Source organism: Musca autumnalis, unplaced genomic scaffold (assembly GCF_047663935.1).
Source record: "Musca autumnalis isolate F117 unplaced genomic scaffold, ASM4766393v1 scaffold_2, whole genome shotgun sequence".
Taxonomy (NCBI): domain Eukaryota; kingdom Metazoa; phylum Arthropoda; class Insecta; order Diptera; family Muscidae; genus Musca; species Musca autumnalis.
The window spans coordinates 239726234-239745935 of NW_027411755.1; the positions used below are offsets into that span (position 1 = coordinate 239726234).

Genomic DNA, 19702 nt, shown 5'->3' on the forward strand with positions numbered 1-19702 from the left:
GTATTTTCTCAATCAAAAACCAAGTGATTGGCATACAAGAATACACCTATATTACTCTCCAAAGTTTTTGGCACTTTTAAAATAAGGCCCGATTGCAGGAAAACTATACGTTTTAGATAAAAAAAGTTATTTTATTTAAAAAATGCTTAAAAAGTCTCAAAAATATAATTTTCTAAAAAAAATTAAGTTTTCTCGCAAAAAAATTCTCGGCGCTGAGTGGGTTAAGAGTAGTCTCCAGCATGATTTATACACTTTTTCAGGCGCTCAAATCAATTGTCCAAGCACTTTTTTCATTCCGGTTGACACACCTACAAAACAGGGTTTTTGAATGCTTCTACAGCATCTTCTGGCGACGAAAATCGGTTCGGTTAAGTCACTCTCGAACCCTGGAAGAAGGGAAGATAGGACCTCAGTCACGTTTGGCGACGTTACGTTGACTGACCCGAAGAGGTGCGCAAGTTATTTCAATCGACAGTTTGTCGAGCACCCCGAGGGTGACAGGGAGAAGAGAGGAACTACCACAGTTTACAATGGATGATGTTACCAATACCATCAAGAACGCTAAATCATCCAAAGCGTTGGGCCCTGATGGAATCTCCATGGTAATGCTGAAGCAGCTGGATGCCAAGGTGGAGTATCTCACTAAAGTTCTCAACTTGTCGCTATCCACCCTCATTGTTCCCCATGTCTGGAAAATGGGCAGGGTGCTCCCACTACGGAAGCCCGGCAAGGATGCCAGCAAAAGTGAATCGTGCTGGCCGATTTCGCTTTTGTCGCCCGTAGCAAAGACCCTTGAGGCCTTAGTCCTCCCCAGTATCAGAAATAGCTATCAAGTTGCCGATCATCTGCATGGATTCCGTAAGCAGCACAGCACGACAACTGCGCTGCACGCCATTACCACACATATTTGTCAAGGACTCAACCAGAGACGGCCGTGCGATAGAACAGTGATGGTGGCGCTTGACTTGTCAAAAGCCTTTGATACACTCAGGCACTCCACGCTGTTTGAGGACATTGAGCAGACAACCCTCCGGCCAAGCTTGAAACGTTGGATAGTCAATTATATGTGTGGATGCCAGTCGTACGTGGAATTCAGGAACAAGAAGTCCAAACCCCGTATAGTGAAACAGGGAGTTCCCCAAGGTGGGGTGATATCTTCGGAACTGTTTAACCTCTACCTGTATTCCGCCCCCTCCAGACGGCATCGAGATCGTATCGTATGCGGATGATTGCACGATCCTGGCATGGGATACCTATCCTGATGACATCTGTGAGAGACTCAACCACTATTTAACCGATCTTACCACCTTTTTCCCCTTCGAGGAATATGCAGATCTCCGCCACAAAACCTATCCTGATGACATCTGTGAGAGACTCAACCACTATTTAACCGATCTTACCACCACAAAATCAACAGCCACTCTGTTCACCACATGGACAGCGCAGTTTGGAAGAGAATTGAATGTCGTGGTCGACGGTAGCAGAATTCCGACCACAAACTGCCCCAAAGTTTTAGTGGTCACATTCGACTCTACTTTTACGACGTGCGCGCATGCCTCAGCTATCTGCGACAAACTGAAAAGTAGAAACAAGGTTCTCAAGTCCCTAGCCAGCAGCAATTGGGGTGCAGATAAAGAAACCTTGTTGACCACATATAACACGATAGGTCAGTCTGGTCTCCGAGATTATGTGATACGAATTGGAAAAAGATTCAAACTTGCCAGAATGTCGTCCTGAGAACAGCAACAGGGTGCCTCCTCAAATCTTCAGTGGACCATCTACATGAGGAGGCAAAGATTCTTCCAGTAAAGCAACACAATGAGATGCCTTCGTTGGAGTACCTGCTTGGATGTTACCGTGTGAGCCATCCCTATCACCATCTTGTGGGTATGCCCGACACATTCAGGCAGATCAGGAAAGATATCCATGCTCTAGAGGGAGAGGTCCAATGCCTTAAGCAATTATAGTGTGAATAAAGTCCTCGAAATACATCCCCCACCTATTGCAGCTGAGGTGCTTCAGCTGCCACGACAAACTAGAGTAGTTTTGGCTCAACTACGCTCGGGATATTGCAGTCGTCTAAATTCTTATTGGGCGGAAATCGACCGCGCCGTGCAAGACATCTGCCCAGTATGTGGCATTGGCCCGCACGACACCTTTTCAACTGCCCAGCCAAACCTACTCACCTAACTCCAGTGGATCTGTGGTTACATCCCATCGAAGCAGCCACTTTCCTGGAACTGGAGATAGACCCAGAGCCAGATTGAAGAGAAGAACGAACATACAAACATAATAACAAACACTGTTACAACAACAACGAAAATCATTGACCTTTTTTAACTTGATATGCTGGAATCAAATGAAGTCATTGGATCGCCAGTCAGGGCTTAACGGCGAAATGGCTGAAATGTGGTATTAAGTCTTCGTAAGGGGTATGCAACTTTACACCTGAAATTTGTCCGCATGGGCCCATAGAACGGTACCTCCCGATTTCCGATATTTTGAAGTTTGCGACCTCAACATCACACTTAAATGGCTGACATTTTGTATAAAGTCTTCGTTGGAAGTATAAAACTTTCCACCTGAAATTTGTCAGTATAGGTCCACGTCTTCATATAGCCCCCATAGAACGGTACCTCCCAATTTTCGCGTATTTTGAAAGTTGTAGCCTCAATATCCCACCGAAATGACTGAAATTTGGTATTTAGTCCTCGTTGGGGTAAACAACTTTCCACCTAAAATTTGCCGGTATAGGTTCACGTCTTCATATAGCCCCCATAGAACGATACCTCCCGATTTTTGATATTTTGAAGTTTGTGGCCTCAACATCACACTTAAATGGCTGACATTTTGTATAAAGTCCTCGTTGGGAGTATACAACTTTCCACCTGAAATTTGTCAGTATAGGTCTACGTCTTCATATAGCCCCCATATAACGGTACCTCCCGATTTTCGGTATTTTGAAAGTTGTAGCCTCAATATCCCATCGAAATGACTGAAATTTGGTATTTAGTCTTCGCTGGGGGTATAAAACTTTCCACCTGAAATTTCTCGGTATAGGTTCACGTCTTCATATAGCCACCATAGAACAGTATCTACGGATTTCTGGTATTTTGAATGTTGTGGCCTCAATATCCCGCCAAAGTGGCTGAAATTTTGTATTAAGTCTTCCTTGGGGGTATAAAACTTTCCACCTGAAATTTGTCGGTATAGATCCACGTTTTCACATAGGCCCCATAGTATGGAAACTCCCGATTTCCGGTATTTTGAAGGTTGTGGCCTCAATATCCCGCCAAAATGGCTGAAATTTGGTATACATAATATGCCCAGTCCCAAAATTTGACATGAATCGGTCCAAAAATAGGGGTTGCATAAAATTCCGCTGTCTACCCATCAGTTCCACGTTTTGTCCGGTCAAACAGAGAGCTCGCATTGTCATGATGCAGCATGATTCGTCTTCTCTTGTTCGTTTTTACGACTTTCTCAGGAGACTTCTGACAAACAAATTGTAGTGTACCACTCAGAATTAACCGTCCTACATTTCTGAAGCCGTATAGTCGACACACTGTCAGTTTTGCCGAAGATTTGGCTCGCTTTCGATTTCTGTTTTGTTTCGGGGTCCTAAGCAGAGATCAAAGATTCGTTGTCCGATCTTGTAAACGTCGTTTGTGGCACCGCGATCGTTTTTATCCAGAATTTCTTTGCACCAATCCACAAGATTCTTTTTTGAGTGATTGTCCAATTTTGCCTTATTTAACGAGAAAAATCCATTTTTGTGGCCATGTGTTCATGCAATATGAAATGTAAGTTGGAGGAAGAAATGCCCAAGGATACATCTATCTCACGGTATATAACATGGCGATCTTGCATTATCCGTTCACGCACGGCTTAATGTTTTTTGCACAATGACCGTTTTTGGCCCAGAAATGTATGTATCCACTTCGGTGGATTGTAGCCACCATGCTACTGGAGCTAGTCTATCTCTATCTCTCTATAGATATATGAAGATCTCTTCTGACATTTCTTTAAGGTAGAGTATAATCCATCATATCCACGGTGATTATGATGACTCTCACGGTAACACCGACGCACAGTGGATCCACTTGTATGGAGAAAGTGGCCAAAAATATTTAGAGTGTAAAAATCAAGCCAATGCGCCAGTTACAGCATTGTGCTGTTGCAAAGAGTGTTTTAAGAAACCACGAGCATAGCATTCTCCCCCCTTTCCCCTCTGGAGGGGGTATACGGTAAGAATTGTTTTATGCTGTTAATACAAAATGACATGAACAAAGGTCCCGATTATCTTTTGATGCAAAAATAGGCTTAGGGAAACAAAACCGTCTCCAAAACAAGATAAAATCCAACCAATTTAGTGGATTAAAAAAAATCAAAATTTTTGTCTGAAAACTGGTAAAATGTTTAATATAGATCTTATAGTGTTCTTCCTGGAAGGCACGTACAGCCAACGTAAGACAAGTTTGGAAGAAGATTTCTTCATCTTGCCACTGATGCCAATTATGTTAATGTACGTGGTCAGATAACTGAGTTATACGCTAATATATCCATAGAAACCCTATTCTAGGCAGCTTTAGTGAGCGACCCACCATTTATAGTCTGGCACTAGATGGCAGCTGATTTTAATACTGAATAATCTTAAACCCATGACCTACTTTGGAAAATTATTCCCGAGGTGGGCACTGGTGGGCATCATGACTAAAACCTTAGGTCAAATTTAAGTATATGATCGAATTGGCATTACAAAATACACTAAGAAAATATGCAACTAACTGGAATTTCACAACACGCTATAACACTATTTTTTAATGAAAATTAAGCTATTACCTCCTCCTTCAAAATCCACTATAATATTTTGCTATACGTATTAGTTTCGCGATATTTTGAATATATTTACTTGCACTTAAAATTTAGGTTGTATTCACAACAAAAAAATATTACTCAAATGTTCTGACTTTTGAAGCTTCCTTGAGAAGTTCGCGTTCGAATGAAACAAAAACTAATATACATATATTTAAAAAGGTCCATGTCATAGCTGTCAGTGTTGCCAGATGTTGTACCAAAATTTTGACATTCATTCTTTTATTTTTGGCCAATGGGTGGATCCACTGTGCGACGCATGTACTGCAATTTAAGAGCATGCCATTACATTGTTTTAATGGAAGAATAATTTACGTTTCCTCATGCAGATGGTCCGCTGATGACATTAGGAGACATCCTGTTGCAGTCCTCGGAACGGCGTTTGAATATTATAACATTGCGTTGCATTGATGTTCGTGGACCATATTCGCGTTATATGTGGTCAACAAGGTATCTTTGTCTGCACCCCAAGTGCAGCCAGCAAGGAACTTAGGGACCTTGTTCCTACATCTCAGCTTGCCGCAGATAGCGGGCGGCGTGAACATACAGTCGTATGTGACCCCGAGAATCTTGAAGTAGTTAGTGGTCGGAATTCAGTTGCGATCGAGCTGTACCTGTGCTCATCTCCATGTGGTGAACAGACTGGCCGTATACTTAGTGGCGAATATTTGCATATTTCTCGCTCGAAAAAAGATTTTAAAATCGATTAAGTAGGACTTAAGTCTTTCACATATGAAATTACGAAATGTACCTGAATTTAATATCGTACAATGCATCTGCATGCAAAACCATATCAATATCTTCTGGAAAGAATGGAATACAGGAAATTTCCCCTAAGATATAACCCCAGCCTGGGGATCTGCTTGTTTTACTCTACGAGACTTCAACATCTTTTTCCAGAATTCCACGTACGACTGGCGACCACACACACACATAATTGAGTAGCCAACGTTTCAAACATGACCGGAGGGTAGTCTGCTCGATGTCCTCAAACAGTGTAGAGTGATTAACAGTATATTCTGGTTAAGTACTTGACTAAGATGTGTGGATATGGCGTGCCCCGTGATTTTTGGGCTGTGCTGATTTTGAAACCCATGCTGATCATCGACAACTGGATAGCTCTTTCTAATGTTAGGGAGGAGTATAGCCTCATTAGTTTTTGCTGCGGGCGATTAAAGCGAAGTCCGTATGTACAGCTAGCGACAGGTTGAGAACTTTAATGAAATACTCAACTCACGGCTCATCCAGCTGTTTCTGCACTACCATGGATATTCCATCGGCGCACAATGCTTTTGATGATTTAGCGTTCCTGATGACATTCGCAACATTATCCATTCTAAATTGATGGTTCATCCTCCACAGGTAGAGATCTAATACGACGTAGTATTCTTCTTCGGATCAATCAGCGTAGCGTCGCCAAACTTCACTGAGGTCCTATCTTCCTTCCTCCCAGGATTCGAGTGTAACTTAAGCGTTGCCCACAATTCATTTATTCCGTCTCCAATGTTGCAATTCTTCATTCATTTATTCCGTCTCCAATGTTGCAATTCTTCAGATGATCTAGCCAACTGTTTCGCTGTACCCCCCGAACTCTGGAATCATTAGTGTTGGCTTGACGAAGCCCATCACGCTCGTTTGCTAGTTCCATCGCATATGCCGGGAAATTTGGTCTCCCTTTGGGCATTCGACCAGCAGATATATAACGACCGGCTGAAGTAGTTATGATGTGTCGGGACGTCCTTTCTGCTACCCGAGTATCAGAAGGGTTAGGCAGTTCTCTGAAGCGGTGATTTATCAACTCTCTGAAACTAGGTCAATTAGCTTTCCCATGATTGATGAAAGTGCGGCGTTCAGAGGTGTTGAAATCGGGAGATCTGCTGATGGAGACAATTATGGGGAGATGGTCCGGACCAAGAGAAATGACGGGTTGCCGGTTGACTTTGTCGGACCAGGTTCACCATTGTGTCACATCTTGTCTGGCGAACAATGGCACTCTCTTCTAATTCTTGTAGGGGCGTTCTCATTGACCGTGTCAAACGTTGAGCTATTAATCTGCTCAGCCAGCGTTATACTCCTCTCGTCATTACCTAGGACCAAATGTGACAACTCATGATGAGCTTTAAAGGCCTCTAAGACCATTCGGTTATGACCTTTCAAAAGCGGCATATTATTGGGCCTATAACCTTGAGTACAGCAGGATATATGGTAATATTCAAAAAAGTTTTACAATCGTTGAAGTTGAGGTTCACCATTTAATAAGTCGCGAACTGTTAATATATTTTATAAAATATGAATACATTTATATATATTGAAGTGTTTTAGCTACGATCTCATAATATGGACCATAACAAATAATTTTCGTGGAAGCTGCGCTGGTGGTAATATAAAAAAATGGGAAAAATGTGTTGAAGTTTACAAGTTTTTTTATGTTCTTTCTTGATTTCTGGCCAAACCACGGAAAATTCAAACCTATGCTCAAAGAAAGAACTAAAGAATACCCCTTAGGCAATATGGTTCTAGTGTATGACTTTTCGATATATACACTGTATCCCCCTAAAATCGATGCTGACATTTTGAAGTTTTGAAAACTGGATTTTTCGAATTTTTCTTATAATTAGATGGTGCAACTAGATAATAATCGAAACTAGTTTATATGATTGTAGAACCCGCGATTCCACGTCGTTCGATGTATATCTCATGAGTGTGCTCCGTACAGCTTCCTAGTAATAGAAGTCCAAAGGCGAAAATTTGGTCCGTAAATTTTCTGAAAAAAACTATTTTTTGGCTTTAAAATTTACAACTGTCGTACAGGTACCCCTGAACCCCGCGTGATTTTAGTTTTTTTACGTGCCGGATCTAATGAGCTCTTCCGCGGTCAAATCCATCCACTAAAACGCCGGATATAGATACCTTGAAAGTAGGAAAATCTGCAAAAATATATTTTGACAATTCCGCGAATTGAACCGCGATTTTCTTTGATTATTTTTACATAAATGTAATCCTTTATACGCGATTATTATATTTGCCAAAAAGGTGTGTCACAAATTACAAAGATTCGGGAGTAATATCCCTATTTATCCCAAAATATAATGTGGTGGCACATCCGCAGTTCTTGACAAATCTGTCTAAAATAATTTATATTAACGTATTTTTAATAGGGGGCCATTGAAATCGGATGCACCTTATAATCATATGCACATCGCGTAATTTTTGCCCACTTGAAGGTTTTTTGAATAGTAAGATGCAACTGATGGCACACTTTGGCCGCTGAATGAAACATGGGAAAATCCATGCATATTGATAGACATGGACTCCCTGTATCCGAAAAGCACATGCACCCCAACTGATTTCAACGGATTCGCGAATTACACGCCTTTTAATTTTTGTGTTTTTTCTTTGGTTGTAATTTCAATATTACTCTCTACTTCTTATTTCTATAGCTTATCACAGAAAGCAAATATACTTTCACGATGACTAATTACTTTTTTTGTAGAAGTTTAAGCAAAATACTTCAGGATTTGGATCGAAATTTAGCGAAATAATTGAATAACTCCAAACATTTATTTTTCAAATTTTTCGTATTTAACCAAAAATATATTTTTGAAATAATTTCCAACAATAAGTTTCCGTTCTTTGTTGTTGCTGTAATATGCAAGTTATAAACGCGATCTTTATAATTTTGGTCTCACATTTTTCTAAGCGTTGTCTAGATTCTGTACGTATTTTTAAATTATTTTTTAGAGATTTTTTGGACTTTGATTTAGAATAAATAATATTTATTCCAAGATTTCTTCAATATTTTTTGATTTACCGCGAAAATAAAATAAAATTTAGCAACTATTTTAGCATCTACGGATAGATATCACATTCTGCTAACGATTCATATATACATGTTCTTATTACAACTCAATAGGAATTTTTAAATATTTTTTCTTTACAAGAGAGTAAAACCGCATATAACTTTTGAGTGCAGCATCCAATTTTGTGAACGCGAACAGATTTGAAACCACGATTTGTTTCTTAACCCATGTACCAAAAATGGCGGATGTGCTCGCCAAAAAAGTTTTTAATTTTTTTTCTATGTAATTGTAAAGGAAATTTGAAATTTACCATATATGCATTGAACAACTATAACTTGGCAGTTTCACACCTGATTCATACGTTCCATGTACTGGTCAGTAGAGCCAGTTTCAAAAGAGATTGGTGTGTATTAAACCGACTGGTCCAATAACTTCCCACCATCTGCTTCTGGTGCAATCCTTCCTCAGTATATTGTGACCATCGCAACGCTGTAAGCTGCAGTTGTTCTTGAGTTTGGTTTCCTGCACCCACGCAACCATGCTATTCTTGCGACTCATAAAGTCCACTATTTTCGCTCACATATAAAGACTCTTTGCCTTTACTCGTCCATAAAGATCCTTTGAAGATTTTCTATAAGACTCCCTTCATTTCGACTTTAAAAGATTCCCCTTAGGTCGTCTATAATGGCTTGCTTAAGTTCGTTTATAAAGCCTCCTTTAAGTCCATCTGCAAAAACTTCCTTCGCTCCTCTTTCAGGGCTTCCTTAACGTCGTCTATAAAGCATCACTTAAGGTAGTGTTTAAAGATTCCCTTCAGCTCCTCTATAATGACAAGGGAGTCTATAAAGACTACCTTTAGGTTGTCCATAAAGTCTCCCTTTAATTCGTCTGTAAAGACACACTTCAGGTCGTATATAAAGACATCCTTTAGGTCGTCTATAAAAAGACACTTCAGCTCGTCTATAGAGACACCCTTCAGGTCGTCTATAAAGACTTCCTTCAGCTCGTCTATAAAGACACCCTTTAAGTCGCCTATAAATACACCCTCCAGGTCGTCTATAAAGACTCCCTTCAGCTCGTCTATAAAGATATTATTCAGTTCGTCTTTAAAGACATCCTTCAGCTCGTCTATAAAGACACCCTTCAGATCGTCTATAAAGACACCCTTCAGATCGTCTATAAAGACACACTTCAGGTCGTATATAAAGACATCCTTTAGGTCGTCTATAAAGACACACTTCAGCTCGTCTATAAAGACATCCTTCAGATCGTCTATAAAGACTCCCTTCAGCTCGTCTATGAAGACACCCTTCAGCTAGTCTTTAAAGACGACCATCAGCTGGTCTATAAAGACACCCTTCAGCTGGTCTATAAAGACACCCTTCAGATCGTCTATAAAGACACCCTTTAAGTCGCCTATAAATACACCCTCCAGGTCGTCTATAAAGACTCCCTTCAGCTCGTCTATAAAGATATTATTCAGTTCGTCTTTAAAGACATCCTTCAGCTCGTCTATAAAGACACCCTTCAGATCGTCTATAAAGACACCCTTCAGATCGTCTATAAAGACACACTTCAGGTCGTCTATAAAGACACCCTTTAGGTCGTCTATAAATACACCCTCCAGGTCGTCTATAAAGACTCCCTTCAGCTCGTCTATGAAGACACCCTTCAGCTAGTCTTTAAAGACGACCATCAGCTGGTCTATAAAGACACCCTTCAGCTGGTCTATAAAGACACCCTTCAGATCGTCTATAAAGACACCCTTCAGGTCGTCTATAAAGACACCCTTCAGGTCGTCTATAAAGACACCCTTCAGGTCGTCTGTAAAGACACCCTTCAGGTCGTCTATAAAGACACCCTTCAGGTCGTCTATAAAGACACCCTTCAGGTCGTCTATAAAGACTCCCTTCATCTCGTCTATAAAGACACCCTTTAGGTCGTTTATAAATACACCCCCCAGGTCGTCTATAAAGACTCCCTTCAGCTCGTCTATGACACACTTCAGGTCGTATATAAAGACACCCTTCAGCTCGTCTATTAAGACACCCTTCAGATCGTCTATGAAGACACACTTCAACTCGTCTATAAAGACTGTCTTCAAGTCGTCTGTATCGCCAATGCCATCAATTTGATGTAAAATATTCCGATGCTTCTAAAAGTTCAATATAATTTCCATCATAAGATCTTCTTTTTGGGAGACCAAAGGGAAAATATATGGAAAACAATAATTTCATTGTATTATTTATGATACACAGAAATGGGAAAAACATTTTTAGATTCTTATGTAAGCGAAATAAAAAAAGTTTTAAATTAAAATTGATACAATCCATTTGACTTTTTAATTGAACAACAAGCAATTATTTATTAATCACTTTTGTTTCTCTCACATTCTTTCATTTATTTGCAGTTGAGCTGATTTATAGCAGAGCAATCAAGACAACCAACGAACACCAGCCATAGCTCCTTGGGAGAAAAAAATATTCTAAATAAGAAAAACACATTTTTTATATGTTCGCCGGCCCAGCAGCTTCACCACCAACAATCTGAAGACGAAGAAGAAGAATCCAAACATGGAACAACCACTGATAGTACAGGCTGAATACTCCTTCAAGGGGGGCAACAATGATGAATTGTGCTTTAAAAAAGGTGATCTAATCACTGTGACACAGCGTGAAGAAGGTGGCTGGTGGGAGGGTACACTAAACGATAAGACTGGCTGGTTTCCCAGCAACTATGTTATGGAATATAAGGCACCCCTGCCCATTACAGATTCGATAAGGCCACCCGAAGAAATACAAGAATATCGTTCGGTAGTTCTAAAAGATCTACTTGATTCAGAGCGGGCACATGTGGCAGAGGTCCAAGGTTTGTTGGAAAACTTTTTGGAACCCCTACAGCAAACACAAATGTAAGTTGCAAGCACATTCCAGCAGCACACACCCTCTTTTCTGATTAATAAGTTTTTTTTTGTTTTTGCAAATTAATTAATAATGACCTCCGTCTTCTTTTTTCCCACTTCTCATTTTCTTTTTGTTTTATTTTGCAGTTTGAATGCCGATGAATACGCTCAATTAATGTGCAATTTTGTTGAGGTTGTCAAGACCCATGAAGAGCTGCTAACACAAATGGAAGAGTGCAATGATCGTGTGGGCAAACTATTTCTAAATAAGGCACCACTGATGAAACAAGTTCATCAGGCCTATTGTGCTGCACATCCCAAAGCTATTGTTATATTAGATAAATACAAGTAAGTGTCTGTCTATGTGTGTGCGTCTGTTTGCGCTTTTAATTGTTTGTAAACCTTGCACTCATTGAGAATGAGTATTTTTTCTTCTTCTTAATTGTTTAAACAAATGTGATTTGTAGTAGTATTTTTTTATAAACAAATGTTTTATTTTGTGATAAGAAAAATGAAAATTTATATTTACTGATATAAATTTGTTTAATTGCTGGTGTTGTTGTTAGTTTGTAAATTATCAAATGATAACTTATTTACGTATTTGATAAAAATGTCTACTATTGACATTTTTATTTTGAATGTTATTTGCGAATCGTTTCTAATGCCCTAAAATACCTTTGTATTTTTTGAAAAATTAAGAGTCCGTATCTGCCTGTACATACTTGGAGGGGGTGGTCCCCTCCGAAACGGTATTTTTTAGACATTTTTGCAAATCACTGTAACTATATAGACTCGCTTCAGTTCGTCTATGAAGCCTCCCTTCAGATCGTCTATAAAGATCCCCTTCAGTTTTAAAGACTGTGTTCAATTTCATCCATAAATACACCCTACTCCGTTCAGCTTTTCTATAAAGACACCTTTTAAATATATATTTAAATACGACATACTGTGTGTTTTGCAGGAAGGTGTGCTTGCCCCAGTGATATTAGTTGATTCGCAGTTTAAGAGCAATTTCGATGGTATTTTTGTGAATTTTACCTAAGGCAGTTCTTGTGATCCTTATTACAACGATATAGTTTTTATACCCTCAACATTTATGCTAACGAGGGCATATACAAAATGTGCCTCATCGAAATAATGGTTTTAGACCCAAAGTATGTTTGGACGAAATGGGTTTTAGAAAATTTGGAGTCGATTGAGCAATGTCCGAATTAACCAATTCGGACCAAAATTTGGCTTTCGCAATATTTCGTCCAAACTTAGTTTAATTTCGAAGATGGGTTATGTCAGTCCACTCCTTCCGTTACCTCCCACCAAAAGTTTGAAAATTTTCTCAAAATTTGTACGTCCGATTACTCTTGAAGGGAGTAACCGATTTGGTTCATACTTTGCACATCGTGAAATTTCTACTAGACTTAGATGAGGTTCCAATATGGACTCAATCGGTTCTCTCCTTCGGGTACCTCCCCCACAAAATTTCGGAGAAGTTCACTATAATACCTGCTCTCGAATCGCTTTTTTTGTAGCAACTTGTATTCACTTCCCCCATACGACGGTACGAGTTTCTTCGGGGGCAGGTCCATACTTCCTGAGAAAATAGCCTGAAAGGTACAAAAAACACCTGTGACGTCGTGTGTAGTTGTTGGAGCTCAAGATAACCCTCGAAAGGATCTGCCGGTCCATAATTTGGATTTCGTAATTTTTTGTGAAAATATAGTTTAAGTTCGAAGATAAGCCATATCGGTCCACTCCTTCAGGTACCTCCCCCACAAAAGTTCAAAAATGTTCGAAAAAATTGTGCGCACTATAACTCTTGTAGGGAGTGACCGATTTTGTCCATACTTTACACATCGTAATGGACCGATTTTGTCCAGATATAGATCATATCCGAATATGGACTGTATTTGTCCACGCCTTCGGGTGCTTCTCGCACAAAATTTCGGATAAGTTCACTATAATACCTGCTCTCGAATCACTTTGATTTTTGTTGAAGCAACTTTCATTCGCTGTCTCCATTACGGTTGTAAAATCTTTATCAGGGCAAGTCCATACTTCTTGAGAAAACAGCCCGAAAAGTGTAAAAAATCCCTATGGCACCATATGTAGTAGCTGGAGCGCATTGCAACTCTCGAATATTTGAGCTTTTATCCTAGTCCATATTTTTGTCGGGAAGTTCATACGCCTAAAATTCTGAAACCCACCTAAACACATAGATTTTTTTGAGAAAAAAGTATTATAATTCACAAAGTATTTTAATTGTTCGTAAACAAGCCCATACTTTCTGAGATAATGCCCCGATTTCTCTAAAATTCCCTGCGGCTTGTAGATGAACTATAACAGTCAGTTTCTTCGGGTTCTTCCCCCCAATTCGATTAATTGCAGTTTAAATGTTTTCTGGTGGTCCATTTGATTTCCAGAGATAATGACCCGAAAATTCCAAAGACCCCTCCTCCCTCTTGACATTTGCCAAATACCATCCTTCCATTAACAAAAAATTACGTTTTTTATAAAAAATTTTGGTTTTATGTGCTTAGCCACTGTATGTGGGGTATTAGGGGCCACTCCTTCGTGCATCGACCACATAAGAGTTCAAAATTTTATCTTTATAGAACGAACTGAAAGGAGTTTTGTATACGAACTGAAGGGAGTCTTTATAGACGTGCTGAAGAGAGTCTTTATAGACCAGCAAAAGGGAGTCTTTATAGACGAGCTGAAGGTAGTTTTTATAGACGAGTTGAAGGGAGTCTTTATAGACGAGTTGAAGGGAGTCTTTATAGACGAGTTGAAAGAAGTCTTTATAGACGAGCTAAATCACGACTTTGTAGACGAGCTGAAGGGAGTCTTTATTGACGAGTTGAAGGGAGTCTTTATAGACGACCTGAAAGGACGAGTTGAAGCTAGTCCTTATGGGCGAGCTGATGGGAGTCTTTATAGACCAGCTGAAGGTAGTCTTTATGGACGAGCTGAAGAGAGTTTTTATAAACGAGCTCAAGGGAGTCTTTATATAGCCTTTTGGAAGGCTTTATATATGTCCTAAGTCTTTTTAGACGAAGTAAAGGGAATCCTTTAAAGACAAAATATAGGGAGTCTTTTTAAACGATCTGCAAGCAGTCTTTATAGACGAGTAAAAGTGAGCAGTCTTTATAAATAAGCGGAAGTGAGACTTAAATGCATTTTATGAGCTGTTCGAGAATCGTTTTGGAATTTATACAGAATTTAGTCCTTGTGGTCCTGATTACTATGATATAACATTTGTTCAGTACGAACCTCCATACTCCCTGATATAATGGACCAAAAGCTTTTGAAACATCTGCCGTCACCAATTTAAATGATAGATGAACAATCCCATGTTGGAAGGTTCTTCGACACCGGATTGTCCCGGAACCTCCCTACATCATTGTATGTTTTTTTTGTATTGGGAGTTCAAGGAAAGTGGCTGGTTTGATGGGATGTAACCACAGATCCAGAAGTGCCATAGTTCGCCAGACATAACCTTCGTGTTATCGGGTGTGACACATGACGTCACCTGTCAACCCGTAGTTTCTCTTGGGTCAGACCATCTGCCTATAATTACCTCTATCAACAAACCAACCGAAGCGACGGGATTAGGAAATGAGCATGATTAGCTTCGATGAGCCAACGCCAGCGACCCTAAAGTCAAGGAACTGATACAGGAAGTTAACAGGTTGGTCGGTAAGCATAAAAGGAGCAAGTGGCTAAATCATGTAAACAGTTGCAGCATTGGAGCGGGAATAATTGAGTTGTTGACAACGGTTAAGTCACTCAGTCACGTTTGGCGACGTTACGCTTTAATAGACAGTTTGTTGAGCACCCCGAGAGTGCCAGGGCGTCGCATTAGATCTCTTCCTGCCAATGAGGAACCACCACAATTTACAAGGAATTATGGCATTAGAAACGCTAAGTCATCGAAAGCGTTGGGACCTGATGAAATCTCCATAGTAATGCTGAAACAGCTGGATGTGCCGGGAGTCGAGTATCTCACTAAAGTTCTTAACCTATCGCTAGCCACCTACATCGTTCTCGAAGTCTGGAAAATGGCCAGGATGGTCCCTCTATAGAAGTCAGGCAAGGATGCCAGCAAAGGTGAATTGTACAGGCCGATTTTGCCTTTGTCGCCCTTAGCAAAGACTCTTGAGGCGTTAGAAATAGCTATCCATTAGCCGATCATCAGCATGGGTCCCGTAAGCAGCACGACAACAGTGCTGCACGCCATCTCCATACATATCAGTCGAGGACTCAACCAAAGCAGGCCGTGTGACAGAACAGTGATGGTGGCGCTTGACTTATCGAAAGCTTGAAAGTATCAAGTTCATTTGTGAAAGGCTCAACTCCTATTTGACTGATCTTACCACCCCTTTTCTGCACGAGGAATATGCAAATATCCACCCCTAACTTTACGGTCACTCACTTCACCATATGGAATGCGGAGATAAGCAGATGTAAATGTCCTGATCGATGGGAACAAAATTCCGGCTATTAACTACCATAACATTCTAGGAGTTAGATTTGACAGTATGTTTATGTCGTCCTGCATGCCATAGCTATCTGTGGCGAGCTGAGATGTAGGAACAAGGTCCCCAAGCCCTAGCACTTGGGGTTCAGATAAGAACCTTGTCGACACATATAACGCGAAAGATTGATCTGTGGTAAGCTTTGTAGCGTATGTAAGTGCAACGCAATTTAAAAATATTCAAAACTGCTTCCTCATGTCATCATGAGTCGTCCTAGTTACCATAAGGTGAATAGGAACATCGTCCATCCGGGCATCAGGAGGGATTTTCATGCTGTAGGAGAGTGGTACAAGAGAGACCTCTAGGTCAGCAAGCCTTTCAGGCAGGTTTTAATTTCATTCAAACAGATGCAGTCGTAGATAAACAACTATCGCGTGAATGCTGTCTTTGGAGTACATCCCCATCTAAACCAGGGAAGTTTTGGCTCAAATACGTTCGGGATTCCAAATTCCTATAGAGGAAGGATTGGTGATCCAGTGTAAAACAATTGACCAGGATACAGTACAAGTTCGCACCATACACTGCACCTGCCAAACCCACTCTAACAACAAAATGCTTTTGTATGCGGCCTGTTGAAGCAGCCGCATTAAACCTGAAGATTGAACGAGAGCAATGGGCACCTTGCCCACAGAAGTTTAACATTTTTCGTAAAAAATTGTGCGCACGATAACTCGTGAAGGGAATAACCAATTTGGTCCAAATATTGCACATCGTATTATAACTTCCAAACATAAATCACATTCCACTCTGGACTATATCGGTCCTGTCTTTCGGGTACTTCTCACGTGAAATTTCACAATTTTTCGCAAAAGTTCAGTTTATGGACATTCCTTTGATTGTTCTAATCTATTTTGCAGCCGTTTGCACTTCGGAGGGAAATCCATACTTCCTGAGGTAATTGGATCATTGTCTCTGGAAGTATGGATTTCCCTTTATAGATTTTTTTATAGATTCATATTAAGATGTTTTAATGTAAAGACCCCTACTTAACTGAATTTTTGTTTTTGTTTTATTTTCAGAGATGAATTAGAGAAATACATGGAGCAACAGGGTGCCGCAAAGCCCGGACTTTTAGTCTTAACCACGGGATTATCAAAACCATTCCGACGACTGGATAAATACTCAGCCATGTTGCAAGAATTGGAGCGACACATGGAAAGCAGTCATCCTGATCGAGGAGATACACAGCGTAGCGTGGCGGTTTATAAAGATATTGCGGTAAATAAACGTGTTTCATTGATTATTCCTAGAAGTAAATTAATTTCTTATTTTCTTTCTGTAGGCCACCTGCTCCGCCACACGAAGACAGAAGGAACTTGAGTTGCAAGTCTTGACAGGTCCTGTACGTGGTTGGCAAGGCCAAGAGCTTAGCTCATTGGGTGAAATTATCCATATGGGTAGTGTGGCCGTTGGTTTGGATCATCGTGATCGTTATTTTGTATTATTTCCACAAACTTTACTCATATTGAGTGTTAGCCAACGAATGAGTGCTTTTATTTATGAGGTGAGGTGCAATAATGTATTTGAAAGTTATTTTTTTCAATTGTTTTCTCTTTCTCTCTGTTTCGTTAGGGTAAATTACCCTTAACGGGTATTGTGGTGAATCGCCTGGAAGATTCCGATACCTTTAAGAATGCCTTTGAAATCAACAGTCCTTTGATAGAAAGGATCATAGCCGTTTGCCAGGGACCCAATGAGGCCAACAAGTGGGTGGAACTCTTAACCTCAACGCATGCCAGCCTGCCCATTGGCATTAAACGCCAGCATAGTAATTTAAGTATAGGCGGAGGAGGTGGTGGTGGCGGTGGTAGTCACATTTCAACTCCACCCAGTCATGTAAGTATGAAGCAAGAGTTACTCTTAGGCATTTTTCCAAAAAATTTACATTGGTGTAGCTAAGGATTGGAATTTCTTTTTTTTGTTTCTCCTTTAAACTTTTTTGAAGAAAAAAAAAACTTTTTTACTAAAATTTCCCCCAACTTCTTTACTATAATACCCAGCTCCTAAGCTCCCCCAATGTTTTGAAAAGAATTTCGTAAAACAAATAACCAAAAATAAAACTCAACTCAAAACCTTTTTCTTTATAAAATATCAAACAAAAAACGACCAAAACTTTTTGTTGTTCATTATGTGCGTGCTGCGTCCTCTTTTTGTGTATAGACGCCATCCTCAGCTTCTCTTTATAATTTGGATACTCGTGGCTATTGTACACGTTTTTCATTGTGTGCCTATTATAATTCACCACAAATGCGTGTCACCTTACCACCCAGTAATTATCCACCTACGGCACCCTATGCCAAACTCAGTGATCATTTTGCCAAGCTGGTACAGGCTGGCCAACTGAAGGCGGTGATTATTAAAATGCTATTATATCCCCAATCACGGCAGAGTATTGACATGGATTCCATACCTTTGAGGAAGAGGAAACACAAGACGTGTAAGAAATTCGCCAGATCTCTAACACCAGGAGGAGAAGAGGAGGAGGAGGGGCATCAAGAGAAATCGGGAACTCTGGAAAGACAAGATGCCTTCTCATTGCCAACAGATTCGGAAAGTGGTGGTGGCAGTGGCATTGTTAGTGCCAATGATTTTGAATTTGTGCGTTTTTCACGCAACGATTCCATTGTCTCCTCGACTGGTACCTTTATAGATCACGGCCCGGGGGCAGCAACTCCTCCAAAGAAAGCAACACGTCACTGTTCATCAATAAATCTCATCAATTTTGATTCCTCATCGGATGATGGTAGTGCTGGCGGCGCAATGAAAAAGGAATCTTTAGTTATAGGATCAAAAGCAATGAGAGCCATAGCCCGTAAGTCTTCCGAACAAAGTATTATTATACATACCTCTAAGGCACATTTTGCATTGGGAGGAGGAGAAGGTGGTTCCAACCAAGCCAATTATATACCCCTGCCGTCTCATCCTCATTCTCAGCATCTTAAGCCACAACTATTACAACAGCAAACCTCTGAAGCCTCGGAAAAGTCCTCTGTTTATGGTGGACGCCTGAAGGGAGCCTATATTGCCTGTGAAAATTTAGCCGATCTCTGTGATGAAACAAAAATCAAGAATAGCTCCATAACACATGTGGCCAGTTCACCCACAGAACGCCACAGCATGCCCAATATGTTTGTGGGCAATCGTTTTAATCGTAGTTCCAAAACGGAGGTATATGTACCCACTTGGCAGGATCGTAACGACATGCAAAATCAAAGTGCCGATGCAGTGGAAATAACAACACCTGGCAGTGATGCTGTGGATGGGGAGGTACATGCCAGTATCTTGGACCTGCCAGCCATGTGTCGTGAGGCACCGGATAAATTACAAGCAGAACTGCTTTACAATTTCAATGAACCCCAGCAACTGCAACTAAATGATGTCATAGCCCCTCCCTCCATGTTTAATTGCAAAAATTTCCATTTATCACAAACGGAGCTTTCTTTTGAACCCAAGCGAAGCAGTAATGAGGAGACTGGGCAGCCTCGGAGAAATTCCGTCAAACGTTGTATTAGCTATCATTATATACCCCTTGCCGCCGGCTCCCAGGCCCAAGAGGGAGGAGGAGGAGAGGCTAATAGTTCCATAACCAATCA

At 40.4% G+C, this 19702-nt stretch overlaps 1 protein-coding gene across 21 annotated transcripts in view; it reads left to right on the forward strand.

Annotated features, from left to right (window-relative positions):
• The window catches only part of RtGEF (Rho-type guanine nucleotide exchange factor), a 145635-nt gene that overhangs the window by 72362 nt on the left and 53571 nt on the right, over positions 1-19702 (forward strand). For 12 of the 21 annotated variants that reach the window (XM_073971108.1, XM_073971110.1, XM_073971103.1 and 9 more), the window contains 5 exons: positions 11086-11586; positions 11725-11925; positions 17129-17327; positions 17392-17613; positions 17682-17945. In XM_073971108.1, coding sequence (XP_073827209.1) covers positions 11249-11586; positions 11725-11925; positions 17129-17327; positions 17392-17613; positions 17682-17945 — 1224 coding nt within the window. In that variant the 5' untranslated portion in view covers positions 11086-11248. Of the gene's footprint in view, positions 1-11085; positions 11587-11724; positions 11926-17128; positions 17328-17391; positions 17614-17681; positions 17946-18269 lie in introns of all 21 variants that reach the window. The other 9 variants (XM_073971092.1, XM_073971093.1, XM_073971094.1 and 6 more) reach the window with 1 other exon arrangement.